Raw genomic sequence first — 12,576 nt, forward strand, 5'->3', positions numbered from 1 at the left:
ACAGATGTCAGTGACATATACAATTAGTACAGTGTGTGTGCAAATTACTGTACATGTATTTAACTAAAAGATTATTTTTCAAAAAAAAATTGGTGTGGGCTCTTGCGTAAATTTCTTAACCAGCAGAGGGAAAACTGACAGCTGGGGGCAGTTGTTTATACCCTGGGAAGGGGGTAATACCCCTGGAGCTTCCCAGGATCCCCTATATTTAATAACTAGCAAAGGCTATACAGACAGCTATGGGCTGATATTAGTAGCCTAGAAAGGGCCTATGGATACTGGTCCCCCCAGGCTAAAAACATCAGCTCTAAGCCACCCCAGAAATGGTGCATCTCTAAGATGAGCCAATACTGGAATTCTGGCACTTAGCCTTGCTCTTCCCACTTGCCCTGGAGCAGTGGCAAGTGGGGTGATAGTTGGGGGGTTGATGTCACCTTTGTATTGGCATGTGACACCAAGCCCAGAGGTTAGTAATGGGGAGACGTCAATCAGATGCCCCCATTACTAACCACATAGTCACATTGTAAGAAAACAAAGAAACCTAGAATAAAGTCCTTTAATTGAAAGAATGACAGATTCCTTTAATAAATCTTAATTAAACCATACTTACGACCTCACCCATTACATCGACGCCATTGTCTCCTGAAAGAGAATTGACTTAAAAAACAACAATATCCCTCTCCCTCACCTCTCCATCGTTCTGTCACATGCTGTAATCCATGTCTAGGGGATTAACAGTTTTCAACCTGGACGGTGCCAAGATGCGACCGTCCAGTCTGAGAACCACTGGTGAAAGAGCTGCTGTGAGCACAGCATCAGTGACTAGTGGTGACGTCACTGAGGCTGCGTTCCCAGCCGGGCTGAACTGCGGTGACCTCGGTGAGATCCTCGCTGGTACCGCCGTGAGAAAGTTGCACAGTGCATAGGTGAGTTCACCGCAGTTCAAATGCACCGCAGTGAAATTCTCCCGGTGAACTCGCCTCTGCACCATGCAACTTTTCCATCGTGCCAACAGGGATCTCACAGAGTTCACCGCAGTTCAGCCCTGCAGGGACTGCAGCCTCAGTGACGTCACCGCTAGTCACTGAGGTTGCGTTCGCAGCAACTCATACACCAGCGGTTTTCAGCCTGGACGGTCGCATCTTGGTACCGTTCAGGTTGAAAACTATTAATCCCCAGATATGGATTATGGCGTGGGACAGAACGTTGGACAGGTGAGGGATATTGTTTTTTATTTTAGTTTTATTACAGGAGAACGAGGGCTTTGCTGGAATAAGCATTAGGTGAGTATAGCAGTGTTTGTTATTTTTAAATAAAAAAGGAAAATTGTGTTTAGTTTTATTTCTAATAAAATACTTTATTCTGGCTGTCTTTATTTACTATATAGCTATAGGATTAGTAATGGGTAAGTGTCTTATAGACGCCTCTCCATTACTAAGCCATGGGCTTGATGTGACCTGACAATACAAAGGTGACAACAACCCCACGTCATGATCCAGTTTGGGGTTTGTTTTTTGCTATCATCTCACTGGACTGGTCATGTGGGGGTTAATCCCCTCGGCCTCGTTTTGGAGCTGGTTGTTCTTTTTAAATCCTCTGCAGTCTGCTGGCCAGCATCAGTGATAGTTCATGCTTCCACGCTAGAGCAGCTGACCCGTATACCCTGGTGATCCGTCTGCCTCTGACTTCCCATATTTGTATTATACCCTTTCCCTATCCCTGATTTAGTGTTCATCTGGTTGTTTCCCTACAGTGTATGTCTCAGTCTGATCTCTGAACCCCGCCTCTTGTTTTCCGTCTCTGATACCATGTTTCCCGACCGGCTTTGACTCTCTGGTTTGTACCCCGACTTCATCTTACGTCTCACGTTTTGGATACCGTTCTCCCGTTTGGCTCTGACTTTTGGCTTGTCTTTGACTACGTGCTTTGCTGTTACTTCTGGTACTTCTGCTCCTGACAGTTTCTTACTGTGCTCGTGTGACCACTCTTTCGTTACCTGTGACACGTGTGCGGCTGCTCAGTGTTGCTGCGCTGTGAGTGTGCAGTCTCTCTTCGCTCGCCAGCACCTCCTGTGGAGGTTGCGCTACACTGCACTGCAGCCGCATCACATTATCACTGATTACACATTTAAAGGGGATTTTGCACTTTTTTTTCTCTGGTCATGGATCCGCTTTGTAACTTGGTGGATCAAATGTCCAGTTTGACACAGATGATGTGGGATTTTTCGGTGGAGCATCAGACCCTCACCACGTCTCATACTCACTTAAGAAAAAAGCTGACAGAGACTGTTGTCCGTGCAGGGAACCACCCTTCATGCTGTTAGTCGACCTGGTGATTCAGTAGATGTTGTTTTGTACTCTCCCGAACCCTTAGTTAAGCTTCCTGACACATTTTCTGGTGAAAAAGATAAATTTTGCACGCTCAGGGAGGGTTGTAAATTATTGTTTTCTCTTAGACCCCGATCGTCTGGGAATGAGACTCAGCGGGTAAGGATTATTATCTCTTTTCTTAGGGAGGGTACCCAATCTTGGGTTTTCTCGTTGCCCCCTACTGCCCCTGAACGGATGCCGGTAGATAGGTTGTTTGAGGCCCTAGGATTTATCTATGACGAACAGGACCCGTGTCAGGATGGCAGAGGACACTATTATGGGTCTGGTTCAGGGAAAGCACTCAGCCGAGTGGTACAGCTCTGAGTTAAGTCGATGGTACACTGAGGTGTCCTGGGATGACTCCGCGCTGAGATGTCAGTTCAGGAGTGGACTGTTGGATTACCTGAAAGACACCCTGGCTCTCCATCCTCCTCCCAGCTCACTGGAGGAAGCTATGACTCAGGCTATCCGCATGGATCGGAGGCTGAGGGAGAGGTGTTACACAGTGAGAGGTTCTATTGCTCCCTGCTCTTCCTGTTGTTTTGCCTCCATCTGAAAATATGGAGGTAGGGGCTGCCAACCTCGAGGAGAAGGAGAGCAGACGGCGAAGTGTAGAAAAGCTGTGTTTTTACTGCGGAGTTCCTGGACATTGGAAAAAGGACTGCCCTTCCTGCCCACCGACTACCAAGCGGCTGAGTCTGGGTGATTGTCATGGAAGTCACCCAGACTCTCAAGTACCTTTTTCTGAAGTTTAAAAATTTTGTTGGAAGTGGAACTTTGTTTTGGGAGTGGCTCCGCGCCCACTTCTGCCTTCGTGGATTGCAGGTCGTTCACAAACTTTATTGACTCTGACTTGGTGTCCAAGTGTAAGTTAGGGACAGTTAGGCTGGAGACTCTTATTCATATTGTTGCCATTGACAAATCTGGCTAAGAATGTCATCAAATTTGTTTCAGAGGAGTTTCTCCTTAAAGTGAGTTCCCTACACCAGGAAAGTATTTCATGCTTTGTTATGGATAATCTGATGCGGGACTGGTGTTGGGGTTCCACTGGTTATAATTACATAATCCTGTGATAAACTGGGAATCTCGGGACATTGTTAAATGGGGTCCTAATTGTAGTAAAAATTGTCTCACTACTGTACTTGTGTCATCCGTCAGTCTGGGGGGTATTCTGGAGTACCTGAAGGACTTTGAGGATGTGTTATCTGAAAAGGAGGCTGAGGTTCTACCACCACACCGCCCATTCGATTGTGCTGTTGATCTTGTTCCTGGTGCCAAATTGCCCAAAGCCCATCTGTACAACCTTTCCGGCCCTGAAAGGGCCGCTATGAAGGAATCTCAGAAAGCCTCTGTAAAGGGCACATTCGGCCATCTGTCTCTCCTATGGTGGGGTTCTTTTTTGTGAAGAAAAAGGATGGTGGTTTACGCCCATGCCTCGATTTTCGAGAACTGAATAAAATCACTATAAGAAACATTTATCCCTTCCCACTTATACCTGATTTGTACAATCAATTGGCGGGGGCCAGGTGGTTATCTAAGTTGGACCTCAGGGGAGCATACAATCTCATCCATATGCATGACGGGGATGAGTAGAAAACTGTATTTCTCACCTCTGAGGTTTTGTTTGAGAATTTGGTCATGCCCTTTGGCCTGACTAACGTGCCAGCTGTGTCCCAGAATTTCATGAATCATGTTTTCTCAGATTTTATTGGGTGTTTCATGGTAGTTTATTTGGATGACATCCTCATATATTCTTCTGACAAACAGGGTCACATGAGCCACCTCCAGGTGGTTCTTCTGAGGCTTAGGGATAACTCACTATTTGCTAAACCGGAGAAGTGTTCAGTTTTTTCTCAGGAATTGTCCTTCCTTGGGGTCATTTTGTCTGCTGAGGGGTTTCGCACGGACTCTAGGAAGGTACAGGCTATTGTGGATTGGGTGCAACAGAGAGATCTCAAGGGTCTTCAGCGTTTTCTGGGTTTCCCCAATTATTACAGAAAATTCATTAAGGGGTTTTCTCAGGTGGTCAAACCGCTCAATGATTTAACTTGCAAGGGGGCTGATCTCAAGAACTGGTCAGCTCCAGCTGTGGCGGCGTTTTCTTCCTTGAAGAACTGTTTCATGACTGCCCCTGTATTGGTTCAACCTGATTTGTCTAAACCATTTATCGTAGAGGTGGATGCCTTAGAGGTGGGAGTGGGGGCTGTGTTGTCTCAGGGGCCCACCAGGTTGACTAACTTAAGACCCTGTGCCTTCTTTTCGAGAAAAGTTTCCTCTGCTGACAATTATAATGTGGGTAACCGGGAACTATTGGCCATTAAATTGGCGTTTGAAGAATGGAGGCAATTTTTGGAGGGGGCTCTCCATCATATCACTGTCATTACTGATCACAAGAACCTGTCTTACATCGAGTCTGCTAAACGTTTAACTCCGAGACATGCAAGGTGGTCACTTTCTTTTCCCGATTTCAGTTTTCTATTACTTTCAGACCGGGGTCCAAGAATGTGAAGGCTGATGCTTTGTTTCGTAGCCTAGATCCAATATCGCCTCCTGAACCTCCTTCCTCCATTCTTCAGGGCGGAGTGGTGGTGACTGCGGTCTCCTTGTCATTGGAACGAGAGATTCATGAGGCCCATTCTCTTGCTCCTTCGTCTATACCTGATAATAAGCTCTTTGTGCCTGTTCAGTATCGATTAAAGGGAACCGGTCACCCCCCCAGGTGTTTTTAACTAAAAGAGCCACCTTGTGCAGCAGTAATGCTGCATTCTGACAAGGTGGCTCTTTTAGTTCTGGGTGCTGTAACTGCCGAAATAATCAGTTTTGTAATTTGTCCAAAATACCTTGTCTTCAGTCAAGGAGGCAGGCCTTTCCCCCCTGCTGCAGACGCCATATAGCCGTCACTCAAATCTTCTTTGCTCCGGGCGCCGCCTCCTCACCGCTGTTTTGAAATGATCCGGCGCCTGCGCTCTTTTCTCCAGCCTTGGGCAGGCGCAGTGAGCGCTGCCCGTCTGTCCTCATATGCAGTCTAGCTGACTGCGCCTGTGCGGCCGCCCTGCCTGTGAATCCCAGCCCCGTAGTATGAATAAATCAGAAGACACGGCGGGGCTGGGATTCACAGGCAGGCAAAGTCAGCTAGACTGCATATGAGGACAGACGGGCAGCGCTCACTGCGCCTGCCCAAGGCAGGAGAAAAGAGCGCAGGCGCCGGATCATTTCAAAATAGCGGCGAGGAGGTGGCGCCTGGCGCCAAGAAGATTTGAGTGACGGCTGTGTGGCGTTTGCAGCAGGGGGAAAGACCTGCCTCCTTGACTGAAGACAAGGTATTTTGGACAAATTACAAAACTAATTATTTCGGCAGTTACAGCACCTAGAACTAAAAGAGCCACCTTGTCAGAATGCAGCATTACTGCTGCACAAGGTGGCTCTTTTAGTTAAAAACGCCTGGGGGGTGACAGGTTCCCTTTAAGGGTGCTTCGTGAGTTCCATGAGTGGGCATCCTAGAATCTCGTCCACGCGTTATGCCATCACTAGGCTGTTTTGATGGCCCTCATTGGCTTCTGACGTCATTGGGTTTGTGTCCTCCTGTGAAATTTGTGCCCGCCCAAAAAACCCCCGTATCCGGCCGGCCAGGAAATTGGTGCAACTGCCAATTCCAGATAGACCATGGACTCATCTGTCCATGGATTTTATCACCAATCTCCCCCCTCTAATGGCAAAACTGTGATCTGGGTAGTTGTTGATAGGTTCAGTAAACAGGCACATTTTGTGCCGTTGGCGGGCCTCCCTAATGCTGAGACTCTATCAAAATTATTCATTGAGCATCTGGTCCGATTGCATGGTGGTGCCTGTCAGTGTGGTGTCTGATAGAGGGGTGCAATTTGTGGCAAAATTCTGGAGGGCTTTTTGTAAAAGGCTGGGTATCAGTCTGACTTTTTCATTGGCCTACCATCATGAGACCAACGGACAGACTGAAAGGACCAATCAGTCTTTGGAGCAGATATTACGGTGTCTTGCCATGTCTAGACAGGATTATTGGTGCTCTGCGGTACCCATGGCGAAATTTGCTTTCAATAATCATGTCAATCAGTCCACTGGTATTCCTCCATTCTTCTGCAACTATGGGTGAGTTTTCCCAGCTGTATTCGGGGTGTCCAGGGGCTGATTCGGCCTTTCTGCGATTGGGGAGGTCTGGAGGGAGGTTCAGAGAAACATTGGGGAGGCTCAGGGCAAATGTAAATTTTTTTGCAGATAAACGACGTTCTCTGGGGCTGGCTTACCAGGTGGGGATAAGGTATGGTTATCCACCAAGAATATAAGATTGAGGATTCCCTCTGCTAAGTTGGGTCCCAAGTTTATTGGCCCTTATGAAATTTTAGAGGTGGTTAATCCTGTGGCCTTTTGCCTGTGCATGCCTCTGTTGTTGCGGATCCCCAATGTGTTCCATAAGGCACTTTTGAAGCGCCTCTTGTTTTCCGTCTCTGATTCCACGTTCCGCGACCGGCTTTGACTCTCTGGCTTGTACCTCGACTTCTCTTACTTCTTATGTTTTGGATCCCGCGCTCTTGTTTGGCTCTGACTTCTGTCTTGTCTTTGACTACATGCTTTGCTGTTACTTCTGGTACTTCTGCTCCTGACAGTTTCTTACTGTGCTCGTGTGACCACTCTTTCGTTACCTGTGACACGTGTGCGGCTGCTTAGTGTTGCTGCGCTGTGAGTGTGCAGTCTCTCTTCCCTCGCCAGCACCCCCTGGTGGAGGTTGTGCTACACTAAACTGCAGCCGCATCACACACAAATAAGAACTCCACTTGCCACCGCTACAGGGCAAGAGGGAATGGCTGGGCAAAGCGCCATAATTGGAGCATCTAATAGATTTGCCTTTTCTGGTTGGCTGTGGGCTGCTATTTTTAGGCTGGGGGGTCAATATCCATGGCCCCTTACCAGCCTGAGAATACCAGCCCCCAGCTGTCTGCTTTAGCAAGGCTGGTTGTCAAAAATGGGGGGGACCCCACGGAGTTTTTTTAAATTATTTATTTAAATAATTTAAAAAAACAGGGTGGGGACTCCTTTATTCTTGATAACCAGCCTTGCTAACGCTGAGGGTTGAAGTTTTACCTGGCTAGTTATCAAAAATACGGGGGAACCCAAGCAAGTTTTTTTTTACATGATTTATTTACAGCGCAGGAGCGGCTGATGTATACTCCCATCAGCTGTTCCTGCTCTCACTGTTATTAGCGGCAGCAGGAGTTGGATGATGGGAGCTGTAGTCCCATCAGATGACACCAGTGACTGGAGGTAAACTTTATACCTCCGATCACAGCTGAGCGCTCACGCTGTCTTTTGACAGCGTGGGAACCATGGCTCTCTGACTTGCGGGGATGGTTTCACTGCCGATCAGAAGCAGTGTTTGCAGCGCTGTCATGCACATGACAGCTTGGCAAACACTTTATTGTCATGCCCCCCATTCAAGTGAATGTGGTTCGGGTCAGCTGCTCAGTGTTTCTGCTGGATAACAGGACGTATGGACGCATCATGCAACCATGCTGCCTGTCATCTAGACGTAGCAGAGCCGAGTGTGAGGTCACATCCTGCTGTCCTCGACTTTTCTGCAGCAAATATGCTGCAAAATAGTCAACCTGCGTATTTGCAGCGTTTTTTCACCGTCCATTCAAGTCAATGGGTGAAAAACGCTGAAAGAAGTGACATGCTCTATGCAAAAAAATGCTGCAAAGTACAAAATCCTGATGACAAAAAAAACAATGCATGTGCATGAGGTTTCTGAAATGTCATAGGCTTTGCTGGTACTGTAAAAAGCAGCTGAAAATTGGCATAAAAAAATCACAGCAAAAATGCCCAGTGTGAACATACCCCTAATCTACATCGAATATTCCATCAATAAGCATGGGGGAAACGCGTAGATATATGAGATGTCTCTGTTCTAATTTTCCATCCTATGGATTTTAACTGTATCTGTAGTTATGCTTTTTAACTTTTTATTTTTTTTTACATTTTTTACTGTTTTGCTATTTTGCACAAATTAAAACATACTACGGTCTGTGAAGCTTGCTTTTACTTTCCTCCACTGAATATTCATCGCATCCTGGCACAAACGCTTATTGAGGATGAGCTGAACTTTTATGATAAATAACACATACCTTATGAACAGACTGAATCATTGCAGACTCCAGCTCCACAAGCCACTTTTCAACTTGGCCTCTGGCTTTTGATGTGGAAATTGTGTTGACTAGTTGCACAACCTCCCCTTCACTACTGTTCATATGTGTGATATCTAAAACGTCCGTAAATTCTACTTTTGCTATTCCTTCAAAGCATTTCTTTAGATGGGGTTGTACTCTGGAACAATGTAAATACACAAAAATAAGTATAATAAGTCCAAAATAATAACTTAGAAATACATTGAAAAATAACGCTATTCATTGTCCTTATTAATTCTTGGCTACACCCAAATAACTGGATGTTTGATAGCACTTTGATAATGATGTTCATTACAAACGTTTTATAGTCTAACCGATTAATGCTCTTTGTAAATCACTAATATCATTGCTCACATCAGGTCAAGCTCCAGATCAAATGTAAGTGTTGACAGTGTCATAGCTAAGTTCTGCTAAAGTGCATGCAGGTAGCCAGAATTTTGGTGGTGTTTTCTACTTTCGTAGAAGAAGCAAGAAGGAGGATGGCAATGGATAGATGGGAGACGCTAGACCAAGAACACTGACACCCCTTGGACCAGATCGCCCCCCAGGTCAGTGTAGTAAAAGGTATTTTTCTTGTCTTTTAGGTTGGGCTAGGGGCAGATATACAGAATTATAGAATGCTGGATATATCGGCCAAACCTGGTGACAGGTTCACTTTAGAGGAGTTGACTTTGACTACTTTACCATCACTTCATTAAACTATAGATAAAGTGGCCAACCCCTTTAAGGCAAGTGCTAAATACAGCTGCTGTTTTTAAATTAAGTGGGAATTTACTGAAGCAATACCTTTTTTCTGGCGATGAATTAATAGATTTTTTAAATCATTACATACGTAACAGAGTTTTACAATCATTGACTGCAGTGTGTTGCATATTTACGTACAGAAATTTGGAAAAATATATATATATATTGTCAGAAATTGTATTCCGATGTTCTGTCTACGTAGCCTGATTAGTTACATGATGGTGAGAGTTGGATTCGGAACTGGAGTCAGAGTAGGAACTTTGGCTTAGCGACTCCAAAGTTGATACCACCTCTAAGGTGAGAAGCAAACCCACTCCTGAAGTGCAGCCCACTCCACAAGCCAGAATCCACACTCCAAGTATACATGTAGTATGGATACCGAATTAATACAAGAGGAGGCATGCAATTACACTGGGGGAAAGCAGGGTCTGGAGGCCACGTAGATGGAAATGAAGCCAAAGGACTCACAATTCTCAAAAACATTATACGTTTAATTACACTTTCTGTTCTCTTATGTGAGCTAACCTTCTGTGACAATTTATCAATGTGGTGCATTAATTGTCAAGTTAAGCTGTGCTACATCTATACATAGTGAAGTTCAGTATCAGAATTCTACATAACAATGCCATGGAAAGTGAAGTTGATCATTTCATAGGATGGGATCATTAAAACTTACCTGGTTGGATCCTTTGTTTCTGATAAAATTTCAAGAAGCTCATCATTAGACAAAAAGAAAAATCGAGGGAAAAATAGTCGTTTCTTTTCCAGGTAATCATTAAGCCCCTTCAAAATAAGCTCCAAAAACTCATTTGACTTTTTGAATCTTTCAAGCATTTTCTCAATCATGACCACAGAAAGGACGTGCTTGTCCTGGAAAAGAGAACCACATACACATTGTTGTAGATTTTCCAGATGTTTGGATTTATTCACAGATTAAAAGTTTGTCACACATGAAGAATGATAATATTATAACAGCTCACAATTTCTGCGTGAAATTATTCACATTGTAAATTAAAAAAAAGCAATTACATTATTAACCTGTTCCTGACATGCTCAATTTTAGTTTTTTTCCCTCCCGTTTTTCCAAAAAACATAACTTTGTATTTTAATTAACATAGCCGTATGAGGGCCTGTGCTTTGCGGGACTAGTTGTTTGGAATGATAACACTCAATTGACCACATAAAGTATTGAAAAATGGGTAAAAAAAATCAAAGTGAGGCAAAAAGATGAAAAAAAAGTTGTTGTTTTTTGTTTGTTCAATGTGTTGTGAAAGGTTAATACTATAGCAGCAATGCCAATTATACATTTTTATTTTACTGTTTTTTCTTTTTTTCCTTGTTTTATTTTTATGTGGTTTGTGACACCAGTAAGCAAACATGCAAGGGATGACATTGATCACTCGACGCAAGAAAATAGTTTAGTCGGGGACCACCAGGCTAATGTTCTCAATCTTTCTAAAATTCTCTTACAGCTAAACAGGTTTAAGATCTTTCATATGGATAAAATTTTGGCCAGAACACAGCTTCGATCTTTTCGGAACTTTATCAGATATCAATAAATTAGTTTGGTACAGCTGGCCCTCGTGCGGGATGCACTCCCTGTGGGCAATGTCTTGCCTGCGCCAATGTCCTGCGCTGCTCTGATTTTACTTCGAGTGATGGCGTCAAGACATTTCAGATCAAATAACGTATATCCTGTGGCACTACCAATGTTATATATTATGCTACGTGTCCGTGCCCCAGGATATACGTTGGCCTCACTACTCGCGAACTTAGAGTTCGCGTACGTGAGCATGTGCGGGACATTGGCGCGGCCAGGACGGTGTCCCCGGGGGTGGATCTCAAAACAATCCCCCGTCACTTTAGGTCATACCATCAGTGCAATGAAAAATTGCTCAAAGTGAGGGGGATTGACGTGCTTCATCTGGGTATTAGGGGTGGGGATTACAAAAAGCGACTAGCACAAATCGAAACTAAGTGGATTATCATACTTGACACCATGACTCCTAATGGTCTGAATGAATCCCTTAGTTTCGCTCCCTTCCTCTAATCTGTGCCTATTGTGTGTCTTCATATTACCTCTCTGTGTGGTGACCCATCCTTGATTTTTGCCACCTCCCCTCCGGTGGTTCTGTGTTTTTATATTGTTTTTAATCATTTTCTTCTTTATTCACTTATTTTCTTTTTTATTAGTCATCATTCGTATGTGGACCTAGCCTTGGCCCTTCTTCTCCTGCCGTATGCCACCGTTCCCTTTCTGGAGTCGCTGCACTTGCCACATCTATGAAGTTCTGAACTGCTTTAACTGTTTCAATATCTGCCGCTTATATGAAGACATCTGCAGCATTTTTGTGACCAACTTGCATTAATATTTATTTATGCTGCAATTTATGTTATCATATTATGTACTGCTGCCATTATGTGTAATGGGTGCCTTGTTGCAGATAGAGACATTCGCAATATATTGTCCTTTATACCATGCACCGCTGCCACTACATGTAGTGGATGTTTGATTGCAGTTAGATATATTCGTAGCATTATGTTCTTTGTTCTTTATGGGCCTTCCTTTATGTAGGCTCTGGTGCAGTTTTTATCTTTGTTTCTTACCTGTCACTACAGCGTGCGCCCCCATGTGGCTGTGCGCATCGCCCTGCGTGTGGGTGGCTGCCGCGCATTGACGGGCGTCTCTGAGGCCTTGTGCGCAGGTCCGGAGTTTTCTCCTGACCTGCGTGCTTGGCTTGACGCCAGGTCCTTGTGCGGAGCCTTCCCGCCGCAGTGCGCATGCGCCGACTCCGCCACTTGGATTGGTGGCTGTCGGACATGTGACCGGGTTCAGGGGGGTTATAGGCAGGTCCTGTTCTTATCACACACTATCTCCCCTTGAGGAAGCGGCGCGTGTACGCCGCGAAACGCGCGTCGGGGCTATCCACCGGCGGGATCCCTTCTCCTCTTTTCCCCCCCCTGCATGGGTAAGCATGGTGTTCACATTTTGTGCGTCTGTGTTGGGGCCATTTAATACGATATATTAGTGCACTTGCCTCAAACTTTATTTGCTGGTTACTGACACAGTCATCTCATTCCTGTGTCCCTCACTTCCCATGCGCTTACTACTCTCTGCTATGTAGTGTTTATTGCCCATACTGCTGCATTGGACCCCTTTTGGTTATAGGGGTCACTATATAGGGTTAATTGCCTACTACTGTTTATGTCTCCACTGTGCATAGCGTTGGGGTGGATTGGTTTTGGGGCCG

At 45.1% G+C, this 12,576-nt stretch overlaps 1 protein-coding gene across 2 annotated transcripts in view; it reads right to left on the reverse strand.

Moving 5' to 3' along the window:
* Nucleotides 1–12,576, reverse strand: part of DNAH7 (dynein axonemal heavy chain 7) — a 564,416-nt gene that overhangs the window by 367,694 nt on the left and 184,146 nt on the right. For both annotated transcript variants that reach the window (XM_077275383.1, XM_077275384.1), the window contains exons 19-20: nucleotides 10,002–10,195; nucleotides 8,522–8,720 (exon numbers count right to left, since the gene is read on the reverse strand). In XM_077275383.1, coding sequence (XP_077131498.1) covers nucleotides 8,522–8,720; nucleotides 10,002–10,195 — 393 coding nt within the window. The remainder of the gene's footprint in view (nucleotides 1–8,521; nucleotides 8,721–10,001; nucleotides 10,196–12,576) is intronic.

This window comes from Ranitomeya variabilis, chromosome 7 (assembly GCF_051348905.1).
Source record: "Ranitomeya variabilis isolate aRanVar5 chromosome 7, aRanVar5.hap1, whole genome shotgun sequence".
NCBI lineage: Eukaryota > Metazoa > Chordata > Amphibia > Anura > Dendrobatidae > Ranitomeya > Ranitomeya variabilis.